Genomic DNA, 14,645 nt, shown 5'->3' on the forward strand with positions numbered 1-14,645 from the left:
CTCAGGTCCTTCGAGAGAGAGAAAGAAAGAGAGAAGGAGAGAATTAGAGAACGCACACTTAGATTCACACAGGACACCGAATAGGACAGGAGAAGTACTCCAGATATAACAAACTGACCCTAGCCCCCCGACACATAAACTACTGCAGCATAAATACTGGAGGCTGAGACAGGAGGGGTCAGGAGACACTGTGGACCCATCCGAGGACACCCCCGGACAGGGCCAAACAGGAAGGATATAACCCCACTCACTTTGCCAAAGCACAGCCCCCACACCACTAGAGGGATATCTTCAACCACCAACTTACCATCCTGGGACAGGGCCGAGTATAGCCCACAAAGATCTCCGCCATGGCACAACCCAAGGGGGGGCGCCAACCCGGACAGGATGACCACATCAGTGAATCAACCCACTCAGGTGACGCACCCCTTCCAGGGACGGCATGAGAGAGCCCCAGTAAGCCAGTGACTCAGCCCCTGTAATAGGGTTAGAGGCAGAGAATCCCAGTGGAAAGAGGGGAACCGGCCAGGCAGAGACAGTAAGGGCGGTTCGTTGCTCCAGAGCCTTTCCGTTTACCTTCCCACTCCTGGGCCAGACTACACTCAATCATATGACCCACTGAAGAGATGAGTCTTCAGTAAAGACTTAAAGGTTGAGACCGATTTTGCGTTTCTGACATGGGTAGGCAGACCGTTCCATAAAAATGGAGCTCTATAGGAGAAAGCCCTGCCTCCAGCTGTTTGCTTAGAAATTCTAGGGACAATTAGGAGGCCTGCGTCTTGTGACCGTATCGTACGTGTAGGTATGTACGGCAGGACCAAATCAGAGAGATAGGTAGGAGCAAGCCCATGTAATGCTTTGTAGGTTAGCAGTAAAACCTTGAAATCAGCCCTTGCTTTGACAGGAAGCCAGTGTAGAGAGGCTAGCACTGGAGTAATATGATCAAATTTTTGGGTTCTAGTCAGGATTCTAGCAGCCGTATTTAGCACCAACTGAAGTTTATTTAGTGCTTTATCCGGGTAGCCGGAAAGTAGAGCATTGCAGTAGTCTAACCTAGAAGTGACAAAAGCATGGATTAATTTTTCTGCATCATTTTTGGACAGAAAGTTTCTGATTTTTGCAATGTTACGTAGATGGAAAAAAGCTGTCCTTGAAATGGTCTTGATATGTTCTTCAAAAGAGAGATCAGGGTCCAGAGTAATGCCGAGGTCCTTCACAGTTTTATTTGAGACGACTGTACAACCATTAAGATTAATTGTCAGATTCAGCAGAAGATCTCTTTGTTTCTTGGGACCTAGAACAAGCATCTCTGTTTTGTCCGAGTTTAAAAGTAGAAAGTTTGCAGCCTTCCTTATGTCTGAAACACATGCTTCTAGCAAGGGCAATTTTGGGGCTTCACCATGTTTCATTGAAATGTACAGCTGTGTGTCATCCGCATAGCAGTGAAAGTTAACATTATGTTTTCGAATGACATCCCCAAGAGGTAAAATATATAGTGAAAACAATAGTGGTCCTAAAACGGAACCTTGAGGAACACCGAAATTTACAGTTGATTTGTCAGAGGACAAACCATTCACAGAGACAAACTGATATCTTTCCGACAGATAAGATCTAAACCAGGCCAGAACTTGTCCGTGTAGACCAATTTGGGTTTCCAATCTCTCCAAAAGAATGTGGTGATCGATGGTATCAAAAGCAGCACTAAGGTCTAGGAGCACGAGGACAGATGCAGAGCCTCGGTCCGATGCCATTAAAATGTCGTTTACCACCTTCACAAGTGCTGTCTCAGTGCTATGATGGGGTCTAAAACCAGACTGAAGCATTTCGTATACATTGTTTGTCTTCAGGAAGGCAGTAAGTTGCTGCACAACAGCGTTTTCTAACATTTTTGAGAGGAATGGAAGATTCGATATAGGCCGATAGTTTTTTATATTTTCTGGATCAAGGTTTGGCTTTTTCAAGAGAGGCTTTATTACTGCCACTTTTAGTGAGTTTGGTACACATCCACTTGAGCGTCTCTCTTGATCCTAGGTCCTGGGAAAGTTGTGCAGACTCAGGACAACTGAGCTTTGAAGGAATACGCAGATTTAAAGAGGAGTCCGTAATTTGCTTTCTAATAATCATAATCTTTTCCTCAAAGAAGTTCATGAATTTATCACTGCTAAAGTGAAAGTCATCTTCTCTTGGGGAATGCTGCTTTTTAGTTAGCTTTGCGACAGTATCAAAAAGGAATTTCGGATTGTTCTTATTTTCCTCAATTAAGTTAGAAAAATAGGATGATCGAGCAGTAGTAAGGGCTCTTCGGTACTGCACGGTACTGTCTTCCCAAGCTAGTTCCAATTTTCTGGAAGCTTGCTTCAGAGCTCGGGTATTTTCTGTGTACCAGGGAGCTAGTTTCTTATGAGAAATGTTTTTAGTTTTTAGGGGTGCAACTACATCTAGGGTATTGCGCAAGGTTAAATTGAGTTCCTCAGTTAGGTGGTTAACTGATTTTTGTCCTCTGGCGTCCTTGGGTAGACAGAGGGAATCTGGAAGGACATCAAGGAATCTTTGTGTAGTCTGTGAATTTATAGCACGACTTTTGATGTTCCTTGGTTGGGGTCTGAGCAGATTATTTGTTGCATTTGCAAACGTAATAAAATGGTGGTCCGATAGTCCAGGATTATGAGGAAAAACATTAAGATCCACAACATTTATTCCATGGGACAAAACTAGGTCCAGCATATGACTGTGACAGTGAGTGGGTCCAGAGACATGTTGGACAAAACCCACTGAGTCGATGATGGCTCCGAAAGCCTTTTGGAGTGGGTCTGTGGACTTTTCCATGTGAATATTAAAGTCACCAAAGATTTGAATATTATCTGCTATGACACAAGGTCCGATAGGAATTCAGGGAACTCAGTGAGGAACGCTGTATATGGCCCAGGAGGCCTGTAAAAAGTAGCTATAAAAAGTGATTGAGTAGGCTGCATAGATTTCATGACTAGAAGCTCAAAAGACGAAAACGTCATTTTTTTGTTGTAAATTGAAATTTGCTATCGTAAATGTTAGCAACACTTCCGCCTTTGCGGGATGCACGGGGGATATGGTCACTAGTGTAGCCAGGAGGTGAGGCCTCATTTAACACAGTAAATTCATCAGGCTTAAGCCATGTTTCAGTCAGGCCAATCACATCAAGATTATGATCAGTGATTAGTTCATTGACTATAATTGCCTTTGAAGTAAGGGATCTAACATTAAGTAGCCCTATTTTGAGATGTGAGGTATCATGATCTCTTTCAATACTGACAGGAATGGAGGTGGTCTTTATCCTAGTGAGATTGCTAAGGCGAACACCGCCATGTTTAGTTTTGCCCAACCCAGGTCGAGGCACAGACACGGTCTCAATGGTGATAGTTGAGCTGCCTACACTGACTGTGCTAGTGGCAGACTCCGCTATGCTGGCAGGCATAGAGCCCTGTCTATGTTGGTAGATAAGATGAGAGCACCCCTCCAGCTAGGATGGAGTCCGTCACTCCTCAGCAGGTCAGGCTTGGTCCTGCTTGTGGGTGAGACCCAGAAAGAGGGCCAATTATCTACAAATTCTATCTTTTGGGAGGGGCAGAAAACAGTTTTCAACCAGCGATTGAGTTGTGAGACTCTGCTGTAGAGCTCATCACTCCCCCTAACTGGGAGGGGGCCAGAGACAATTACTCGATGCCGACACATCTTTCTCGCTGATTTACACGCAGAAGCTATGTTGCGCTTGGTGATCTCTGACTGTTTCATCCTAACATCGTTGGTGCCGACGTGGATAACAATATCTCTATACTCTCTACACTCGCCAGTTTTAGCTTTAGCCAGCACCATCTTCAGATTAGCCTTAACGTCGGTAGCCCTGCCCCCCGGTAAACAGTGTATGATCGCTGGATGATTCGTTTTAAGTCTAATACTGCAGGTAATGTAGTCGCCAATGACTAGAGTTTTCAATTTGTCAGAGCTAATGGTGGGAAGCTTCGGCGTCTCAGACCCCGTAACGAGAGGAGTAGAGACCAGAGAAGACTCGGCCTCTGACTTCGACTCGCTGCTTAATGGGGAAAACCGGTTGAAAGTTTCTGTCGGCTGAATGAGCGACACCGGTTGAGCGTTCCTACAGCATTTCCTTCCAGAAACCGTGAGAAAGTTGTCCGGCTGCGGGGACTGTGCCAGGGGATTTATACTACTATCTGTACTTACTGGTGGCACAGACACTGTTTCATCCTTTCCTACACTGAAATTGCCCAGCTTCAAACGATTGCGTTTGCCGTAAGGCGAGTACAGCGACTGCAATTAGAAGGCATCATGTTAATGTTACTACTTAGCTTAGGCTGTTGGAGGTCCTGACGAATCGTGTCCAGATAAAGCGTCCGGAGTGAAAAAGTTGAGGGAAAACAAAACCAAAAATATAAACGGTAATTAAAAAGTAAAAACCGTAAAGTTGTCAGGTAGCAAAATAGGTTGGCAACAAAACGCACAGCAACTCGAAAACAAGTCTGCAAGTTGTGACCGGAAATGACGTCAGCAGCTAACCTCACTCATAATAAGAAATAAGTCTTATATGTTGTATATTTGACAACTTATTTATGATTCACATATATGACATCAACCAACATATCACTAGACATCAATGTCACTGGACATCGACAAACAGAACGTTTTAGTAAAAATAGTTTTAGTTTACTAATGTGATTTCTCTGAGAAGAAGACCTTACACTCCTCATATTGGAATTGATTGGCTCCTCTGCAGTGGTGTAACTAAACATTTATCTTCTAGCTAATTGTGAGAGGCAGTCAGTGCATGAAGGCCTAGACGCTAAACTAATGGAGAGTAATGCATTTTTCTCGATGCCTTCTGGCCCTCTGCCACGACTTCCATTAAAAGGTCTTACTCTTTTTAAGTGGGTCAAACAGAACTGGCTTAGCTGCGTACTGTACTTTGCTGACTTACTTTACACACTGAGTTCGTAACATTTCAGATTGACAAGGAACTGGTAGTGTGACTGTGGACCTGGCATTGTGAGAGTATACAGTGTCCAGTTGGTGGTGATTAAATAGACATAGGATGTGTCCCAAATAGCACCCTAATACCTATGTAGTGCTTTACATTTAACCAGGGCCCATAGGGCTCTGGTAAAACGTAAAGCACTATATAGGGAATAGGGTGCCATTTGGGAAACAGCCATAGGCATAGAGTAACTTCCAAACATTACCACCTGTCTTTCTGTCTATTCTTCTCATCAGCGCTCTTCATATCGGAGTAACCATAGGTCATACAGCTCACAAAACCAATGACAGTCTTAAGTATCGGGCTCCCGAGTGGCTCAGCGGTCTAATGCAATGCATATCAGTCCCTTAGAATATGTTCATAAAAACCTCTTAGGGATCCCCTACTGCTAGAATCCCGTTAACGGGATCGATTTGACAACATCCGGTAAATTGCAGAGCGCGAAATTCAAAAATACTACATTCGTAATATTAAACATTCATGGCGATACAAGTGTCTTACATCATTTAAAAGATAAACTTCTTGTTTAATCCAGCCGCTTTGTCAGATTTCAAAAAGGCTTAACGGCGAAAGCATACCATGCGATTATCTGAGGACACCGCCCCGCATACAAAAGCATGTAAAACATTTTCCAACCAAACAGAAGCATCACGAAAGTCAGAAATAGCGATAAAATAAATTGCTTACCTTTGAAGATCTTCATCTTTTTGCAATCCCAAAGGTCTCAGTTACACAATGAATGGTCGTTCTGTTCGATAATGTCCTTCTTCATATCCCAAAAATGTCTGTTTATTTGGCGCGTTTGATTCAGAAATACACCGGTTCCAACTCACCCAACATGCCTACAAAGGATCTAATAAGTTACCTGTAAACTTGGTCCAAACATTTCAAACAACGTTTCTAATCCAACCTCAGGTACCCTAAAATGTAAATAATCTATCAAATTTAAGACGGAATAAACTGTTTCCGAAACAAGGAGCGCGCTCTCATTCACGCGCACCAAAAGACTAGAGTGACACTTAGAATGAATACGACTACTTCTTAATTTTTCAACCAAAAAAAACATTTAACAATTTCTAAAGACTGTTGACATCTAGCGGAAGCCATAGGAACTGCAAATCAGTTCACCTCCCAAATCAGTTCTGTTATACTCACAGACATATGCATATGCATATCCTAGCTTCTGGGCCTGAGTACCAGGCAGTTTACTTTGGGCACCTCAGTCATCCAAACTTCAGAATACTCCCCCCTAGCCTTAAGAAGTTTTTAACCGACTTGCCTAGTAAAATAAAACGTAGATAATTGTAAGACTTTTCCCCCACAAACTAAGGTTCCACCCCCTTTTTTAAATGTTTGCCTAAAATGACATACTCAAATCTAACTACCTTTAGCTCAGAACCTGAAGCAAGGATATGCATATTCTTAATACCATTTGAAAGGAAACACTGAGGTTTGTGGAAATGTGAAAGGAATGTAGGAGAATAGAACACAAAAGATCATTTGAAAAAAATGTTTTTTTTTGTACCATCATCTTTGAAATGCAAGAGAAGAAATGCAAGAATTTATCTAGCCCAGGCAGAATTTAGACTTTGACGTCTAAGATTGCAGCACTGTAGGTACAAAGTTTTAGAGTGATCCAATGAACTAATGCACATCTGTTCAACATGTTGTATCAAGACTGCCCAAATGTGCCTAATTTGTTGATTCACACATTTTCAATTGTGTACTCTCCTCAAACAATAGCATGGTATTCTTCCACTGTTATAGCCACTGTAAATTGGAAAGTGCAGTTAGATTAACAAGAACGTAAGCTTTCTGCCCATGTCAGATATGTCTATGTCCTGCTATTTTTTTGTTTCTTACAACCTCATGCTAATCACATTAGCCTACGTTAGCGCAACTGTCCCGAGGACGGGACACCGATCCTGAAGAAGTTTTTAAAGTGGACTCTTATGTTTGATATGGCACCGCAGCTGATGGAGTAAGAATCTGCAATTATTTAGTGCCAGATTTATGAGCATTGCAAATACACATTTTAAAGATCAAATTCAATATGGGTGCAATGATTGCCTCGTAGCAGTCACACTAGTGTGGCCTTGAATTAACACTTGCTTGACAAGGCTATCAATGGAGAAATTGAGTACCAGCAAAAGGATGTTATTTCCTTTCTTGATTTGTAACTTCAAAAACCATCACAGCATGGAGGCTAATCGCTAACTGTGTGTAATAATCACCCAGTTAGGATCAACACAATAAAAATTCGATACACACATACAATGTCATTTGACATAACATTCAAAGACATGTTGGTCTGTCTACCTGATACTGCATTGCTGTATTATTTCTCATTTTATTTTTTGAGCATAATGTGAACTATCACATGTAATACTCTTCATATGATTCGGATCCACTTTTCTGTGAAGCAAAAGATGATACTGGGGTTGGTAACCAATGCTATAACGTATTGCATTTCTGAGATACCTAACTTGGTTCTCTCTCTCTGCTCTACAGATCAGGAGCGGATAGGGAAGGACTCCAACTACGAGCAAGAGGGGAAGGTGCAGTTTGTTATCGATGCAGTCTATTCCATGGCCCACGCGCTGCACAACATGCACAGGGAGCTCTGTCCAGGGAAGGTGGGCCTTTGCTCTAGGATGGATCCCATCAACGGCACTCTGCTGCTCAAACACATCCGGATGCTTAACTTTGCAGGTCAGTCACTTTCTTGGTGCACACACCCACATCCACAGGCTCGTATGTACTGTATGTACACACACGCAAGTAGGACATCCAGACATTTTTTTTTATTTTATTTCACCTTTATTTAACCAGGTAGGCAAGTTGAGAACAAGTTCTCATTTACAATTGCGACCTGGCCAAGATAAAGCAAAGCAGTTCGACAACATACAACAACACAGAGCTACACATGGAGTAAAACAAACATACAGTCAATAATACAGTAGAAAAATAAGTCTATATACAATGTGAGCAAGTGAGGTGAGACAAGGGAGGTAAAGGCAAAAAAAGGCCATGGTGGCAAAGTATATACAATACAGCAAGTAAAACACTGGAACGGTTGATTTGCAGTGGAAGAATGTGCAAAGTAGACATAGATATAATGGGGTGCAAAGGAGCTAAATAAATACAGTAGGGAAAGGGGTAGATGTTTGGTCTAAATTATAGATGGGCTATGTACAGGTGCAGTAATCTGTGAGCTGCTCTGACAGCTGGTGCTTAAAGCTAGTGGGGAGATAAGTGTTTCCAGTTTCAGAGATTTTTGTAGTTCGTTCCAGTCATTGGCAGCAGAGAACTGGAAGGAGAGGCGGCCAAAGGAAGAATTGGTTTTGGGGGTGACCAGAGAGATATACCTGCTGGAGCGAGTGCTACAGGTGGGTACTGCTATGGTGACCAGCGAGCTGAGATAAGGGGGGACTTTACCTAGCAGGGTCTTGTAGATGACCTGGAGCCAGTGGGTTTGGCGACGAGTATGAAGCGAGGGCCAGCCAATGGCAGTGGTGGGTAGTATATGGAGCTTTGGTGATGAAACAGATGGCACTGTGATAGACTGCATCCAATTTATTGAGTAAGGTATTGGAGGCTATTTTGTAAATGACATCGCCAAAGTCTAGGATTGGTATGATGGTCAGTTTTACAAGGGTATGTTTGGCAGCATGAGTGAAGGATGCTTTGTTGCGAAATAGGAAGCCAATTTTAGATTTGACTTTGGATTAGAGAGTTTGAAATGAGTCTGGAAGGAGAGTTTACAGTCCAACCAGACACCTAGGTATTTGTAGTTGTCCACATATTCTACGTCAGAGCTGTCCAGAGTAGTGATGTTGGATGGGCGGGCAGGTGCAGGCAGCGATCTGTTAAAGAGCATGCATTTAGCTTTACTTGTATTTAAGAGCAATTGGAGGCCACGGAAGGAGAGTTGTATGGCATTGAAGCTCGCCTGGAGGGTTGTTAACACAGTGTCCAAAGAAGGGCCAGAAGTATACAGAATGGTGTCATCTGTGTAGTGGTGGATCAGAGACTCACCAGCAGCAAGAGAGACATCATTGATGTATACAGAGAAGAGAGTCCGTCCAAGAATTGAACCCTGTGGTACCCCCATAGAGACTGCCAGAGGCCCGGACAACAGACCCTCCGATTTGACACACTGAACTCTGTCTGATAAGTAGTTGGTGAACCAGGCGAGGCAATGATTTGAGAAACCAAGGATGTCGAGTCTGCCGGTGAGGATGTGGTGATTGACAGACTCGAAAGCCTTGGCCAGGTCAATAAATACGGCTGCACAGTATTGTTTCTTATCGATGGCGGTTACGATATCGTTTAGGACCTTGAGCGTGGCTGAGGTGCACCTATGAAAAGCTCTGAAACCAAATTACATAGCGGAGAAGATATGGTGGGATTCGAAATGGTTGGTTAATCTGTTTGTTGACTTGGCTTTCGAAGACCTTAGAAAGACAGGGTAGGATAGATACAGGTCTTGTGAGCGGACCAAGTAATTGGGCGTCACTCTAAAGTGGAAAGGTGGAATAAACGAGTCAGGAGTAGGTTTTCTTGATTGAACACAGTTCTCTATTGAGGGCATTTGGTCAACACAAACACTACAACATAATCAATGAAAATCTCCCAAGGAAAAACATACATCTTCTTCTCCAGATAAAACAGGAACACAATACGATTATCTTTAAACTATAACAAAAGTCACGAGATTGTCACCGTCTTAGTGGTTCTTCATGGATAGCTCCTCTGTCTCGGTAGCTCCTCTGTCTCCCGCCTGATTGCATAGTAAGGAAGAGGGGGCTCACCTGATCCATCGACGTTCCTCCCGTAGATCACCTTCACCTTCCTCATGGCCTCCCTTAGGTCTGGGTCTCTATGCTGCGAGGTGCCAAACTGTCCCTTTAATTCCTCGGGCAGGTCGACCTCGGTAGAGGGATGTGGAGGTTGTTCATCAGGGGTGACCGAGGAGAATCCCTTCCAGGTTCCCTCCTCGGATGGAGCTTCAAATATATCCCTTAGCGCCTGGTTTCCTCCTTCCTTCCTGCGTTGTGTATAACCCTTCACAGGTGTCTTCATCAGTGGTTTCCTCGAATACAGTGGGACAAAAAAGTATTTAGTCAGCCACCAATTGTGCAAGTTCTCCCACTTAAAAAGATGAGAGGCCTGTAATTTTCATCATACGTTCACTTCAACTATGACAGACAAAATGAGAAAAACAAATCCAGAAAATCACATTGTAGGATTTTTTATGAATTTATTTGCAAATAAAAAAGTTCCACAATAAGTCCAATTAGCTGCATTTGCTAGCACTTTCAGCTCACATGCCCAAAAGCTGACGCTGGTCCAGGAGAACTCGGACGAAAACTTCAAAAAGATATATTCCAGGTCGAATAAACTGGTCAAACTAAGTAGAGAATCAATCTTCAGGATGTTATTTTCATATATATCCAATAACGTTCCAACCGGAGCATACGTTTTCATTTGCAGCCAAATGGAACGATGGTGATATCAACAGACAAATGCGCAACAGGGAAATTGCATTCTGCCAGGACAGTGACTCATTCCCCTCCCATTCGGTCAAAGTTCACACCAGAGGCTCCATTCCACATTGTACTGAATGAGGACATCTAGTGGAAGGCGTAGGAAGTGCTAACAGATCCATATCTTATTTGGAAGTGAAGAGGCGATGACTTAAAATTAGAACCGCATTCAGAATTTCACTTCCTGTTTAGAAGATTGCCTGCCCTATGAGTTCTGTTATACTCACAGACATAATTCAAACAGTTTTAGAAACTTCAGAGTGTTTTCCATCCAATAGTAATAATAATATGAATATATTAGCAATCTAGGACAGAGTAGGATGCAGTTCACTATGGGCACACGATTCATCTAAAGTGAAAATACTGCCCCCTATCCCAAACAAGTTAAGGGCAGTCAGGTCTGGAGAGAACCAAGGGCTATATCTGTTCCTGGTTCTACATTTCTTGAATGGGGCATGCTTATGTAAGATGGTGAGGAAGGCATTTAAAAAAACAAAAAACAGGCATCCTCTACTGATGGGATGAGATCAATATCCTTCCAGGATACCCCGGCCAGATCAATTAGAAAGGCCTGCTAGCTGAAGTGTTACAGGGAGCGTTTGACAGTGATGAGTGGAGGTCGTTTGACCGCTGACTCAATATGGATGCAGGCAATGAGGCAGTGATTGCTGAGATCTTGGTTGAAAACAGCAGAGGTGTATTTAGAGGGCAAGTTGGTTAGGATGATATCTATAAGGGTGCCCGTGTTTACAGCTTTGGGGTGGTACCTGGTAGGTTCATTGATCATTTGTGTGAGATTGAGGGCATCAAGCTTAGATTGTAGGGTGGCTGGGGTGTTAAGCATGTTCCAGTTTAGGTTGCCTAGCAGCACAAGCTCTGAAGATAGATGGGGGGCAATCAGTTCACATATGGTGTCCAGAGCACAGCTGGCGGCGGAAGGTGGTCTATAGCAGGCGGAAACGGTGAGAGACTTGTTATTAGAGAGGTGGATTTTTAAAAGTAGAAGTTCAAATTGTTTGGGTACAGACCTAGGTAGTAGGACAGACCTCTGCGGGCTATCCTTGCAGTAGATTGCAACACTGCCCCCTTTGGCCGTTCTATCTTGTCTGAAAATGTTGTAGTTAGGGATGAACATTTCAGAATTTTTGATGGTCTTCCTAAGCCAGGATTCAGACACGACTAGAACATCCGGGTTGGCAGAGGGTGCTAAAGCAGTGAATAAAACAAACTTAAGGAGGAGGCTTCTAATGTTAACATGCATGAAACCAAGGCTATTACGGTTACAGAAGTCATCAAAAGAGAGCGCCTGGGGAATAGGAGTGGATTCACTTCTACATCACCCGAGGAACAGAGGAGGAGTGGGATAAGAGTACGGATAAAAGCTATGAGAATTGGTCGTCTAGAACGTCTGGAACAGAGAGTAAAAGGAGGTTTCTGGGGGCGATTAAAATAGCTTCAAGGTATAATGTACAGACAAAGGTATGGTAGGATGTGAATACAGTGGAGGTAAACCTAGGTATTGAGTGATGGTGAGAGAGATATTGTCTCTAGAAACATCATTGAAACCAGGTGATGTCATCGCATGTGTGGGTGGTGGAACTGAAAGGTTGGATAAGGTATAGTGAGCAGGGCTAGAGGCTCTACAGTGAAATAGCCCAATAAACACTAACCAGAACAGCAATGGACAAGGCATATTGAGATTAAGGAGAGGCATGCTTAGTCGAGTGAACATAAGGGTCCAGTGAGTAGTGAGGTTGGTTGGGGTTACGGCGTTTCAGACAGCTAGCCGGGCCATCGGTAGCAAGCTAGCATAGGATGGAGGTCTGTTTCCATCGGTAGATTAGTGGGGTTCCGTGTGGTAGAGGGGATCAATCCAATTGGCAAAATAGATATAGTTATAGTGACCCAAGAACAATTGGACATGTATGCACAAACACAAGCATACACTATGTAAAATAATTTCCTCACTATTTCATCAGATTGCGGTGTTTTTCTATGATTATTTCATAAAGTGAGATTATTTACATGATGCAAAATATTTACCCTAGGTTGAAGACATATACCTAAACGGAGAGGAGGCGAGAAAGAGACTAAAAACCTCACATAAAAATGCTGTTTTCTGATTCCTTCCAGGTAACAAAATGTCAAGAGAGGGCCTCTTGAACAAATAGAGGAAATATCTTTCTAGGTATTACAGAGATTAGTTTCAAATCGATTAAATGGAGAGAAAAAAATGTTGCTCTCTGGAGAGCACAGAAAAGCCTTTGAAGGGGGCAGCCCCTTGAAATACATAATCCTAGTGAAACATATTTAATAAATGTTTGGCAAAAAACACTTATGGGGGCTGTTGATTACATTTATTACAAAAGACCCCATTGTACTGTATATGTGAGAAGCATGTATCACCTAAGGGGAGATAAATCAAAACAGCAACTGTATGTGTTTGCTAGACTTATTTGAAGACACCATCTAGGGAAACGACACTAACTACACTAACAACTAGACCAATCTGGATGTAGATGCTGTGCCACACAAGTGGGTTGCTTCTGGGTTACACTCAACGTTATCCTATTGCATCATCAGCAGCACACATCAGTATGTTTAACATGGCCTCGTACAACCAACAACCTGGGCGATGGGGATAGCACACAGGGGGGCAATTTCTAAAACCAATATTTATCTTCTTCTCATCAGATAAAGTATTTACAACCAAAACACACAACAACAAAAAAACATTTTGTCTGTTTGTTGACTTTGTGTTCGGTTTTTGGGGGGTTTCCGTTGAAATGTAATTATTACCCAGTCTGAGTTTTAACCATAGAGCTTTCATACAGGGTCTAATGTGTCACTCCTTTTAAACAATGTCATGTTTTAAGCATCCAGGATCAAGTACAAATGACAAAAAGATCAAACGACAACAGCCTCCCAAGCAAAGCATTGTGGTAATGTAATTACTCCTAGTGTGGAGGCCATATCTCTGGCGGGCCGACAATCATCAACAATCTTATCTTGGAATATCAGTGGACTTCCACTCTAGACTATCTATATACGCACACGCTTTTTCAGTTCTGCGCCCAAATTTTCTATGGGATTGCGGTCAGGGCTTTGTGATGGCCACTCCAATACCTTGACTTTGTTGTCCTTAAGCCATTTTGCCACAACTTTGGAAGTATGCTTGGGGTCATTGTCCATTTGGAAGACCCATTTGCGACCAAGCTTTAACTTCCTGACTGATGTCTTGAGATGTTGCTTCAATATAACCACAATTTTCCTCCCTCATACTGCCATCTATTTTGTGAAGTTACTAGTCCAACATTCTAACTACTAGGCTAACTGCTGCCTGTCGCCTGTCAATTAGCCTATCAGAAGCTTCTAAAGCCATGACATACTTTTCTGGAACTTTCCAAGCTGTTTAAAGGCACATTCAACTTAGTGTATGCAAATTTCTGACCCACTGGAATTGTGATACAGTGAAGTGAAATAATCTGTCTGTAAACAATTGTTGGAAAAATGACTTGTGTCATGCACGAAGTAGATGTACTAACCGACTTGCCAAAACTATAGTTTGTATAACAATAAATTTGTGGAGTGGTTGAAAAATTAGTTTTAATGACTCCAACCTATGTGTATGTAAACTTCCGACTTCAACTGTATCTCAACACACACAGTAGGAGAGAGAACTCCTCTTTTTTCAAGTGTGAGGATGCTTATCCTTCTGTCATTTCAATAAGTATGTACTAAGTAGGTTCTTTGATGTCTTGCTGTTATTATCTTTCTAGAAACTCCACTTATCAAATGTATCATTTTGGCTCACTCAGCAGCCAAGGCAGAGGAATCATAGTTTCCAACCTCACTCTAGCACCTCCTCCCATCTTGTGCCTACCTCTCCCTTTTCATGCTCTAAAGACTAGCTTGACATTTCAATGGGCTGCGATTGAATGAAGCTCTCTATCATTGTTCTGCATCTGAGAAACATTTGTTTTATGTTTTTTATTTTTTATTTGTACCTGCAGACAGAATGCAGTGGCATTTTCGACTGTCAGTCTCCACAGACACTGCAGTAATGACTAAGC

The 14,645-nt window shown here is 42.6% G+C and overlaps 1 protein-coding gene across 4 annotated transcripts in view; it reads left to right on the plus strand.

The window, feature by feature from the left end:
* The window catches only part of LOC109890826 (metabotropic glutamate receptor 4), a 373,677-nt gene that overhangs the window by 305,667 nt on the left and 53,365 nt on the right, over window positions 1–14,645 (plus strand). For all 4 annotated transcript variants that reach the window (XM_031824745.1, XM_031824748.1, XM_031824746.1 and 1 more), the window contains one exon: window positions 7,535–7,735. In XM_031824745.1, coding sequence (XP_031680605.1) covers window positions 7,535–7,735 — 201 coding nt within the window. The remainder of the gene's footprint in view (window positions 1–7,534; window positions 7,736–14,645) is intronic.

This window comes from Oncorhynchus kisutch, linkage group LG5 (genome assembly GCF_002021735.2).
Source record: "Oncorhynchus kisutch isolate 150728-3 linkage group LG5, Okis_V2, whole genome shotgun sequence".
NCBI lineage: Eukaryota > Metazoa > Chordata > Actinopteri > Salmoniformes > Salmonidae > Oncorhynchus > Oncorhynchus kisutch.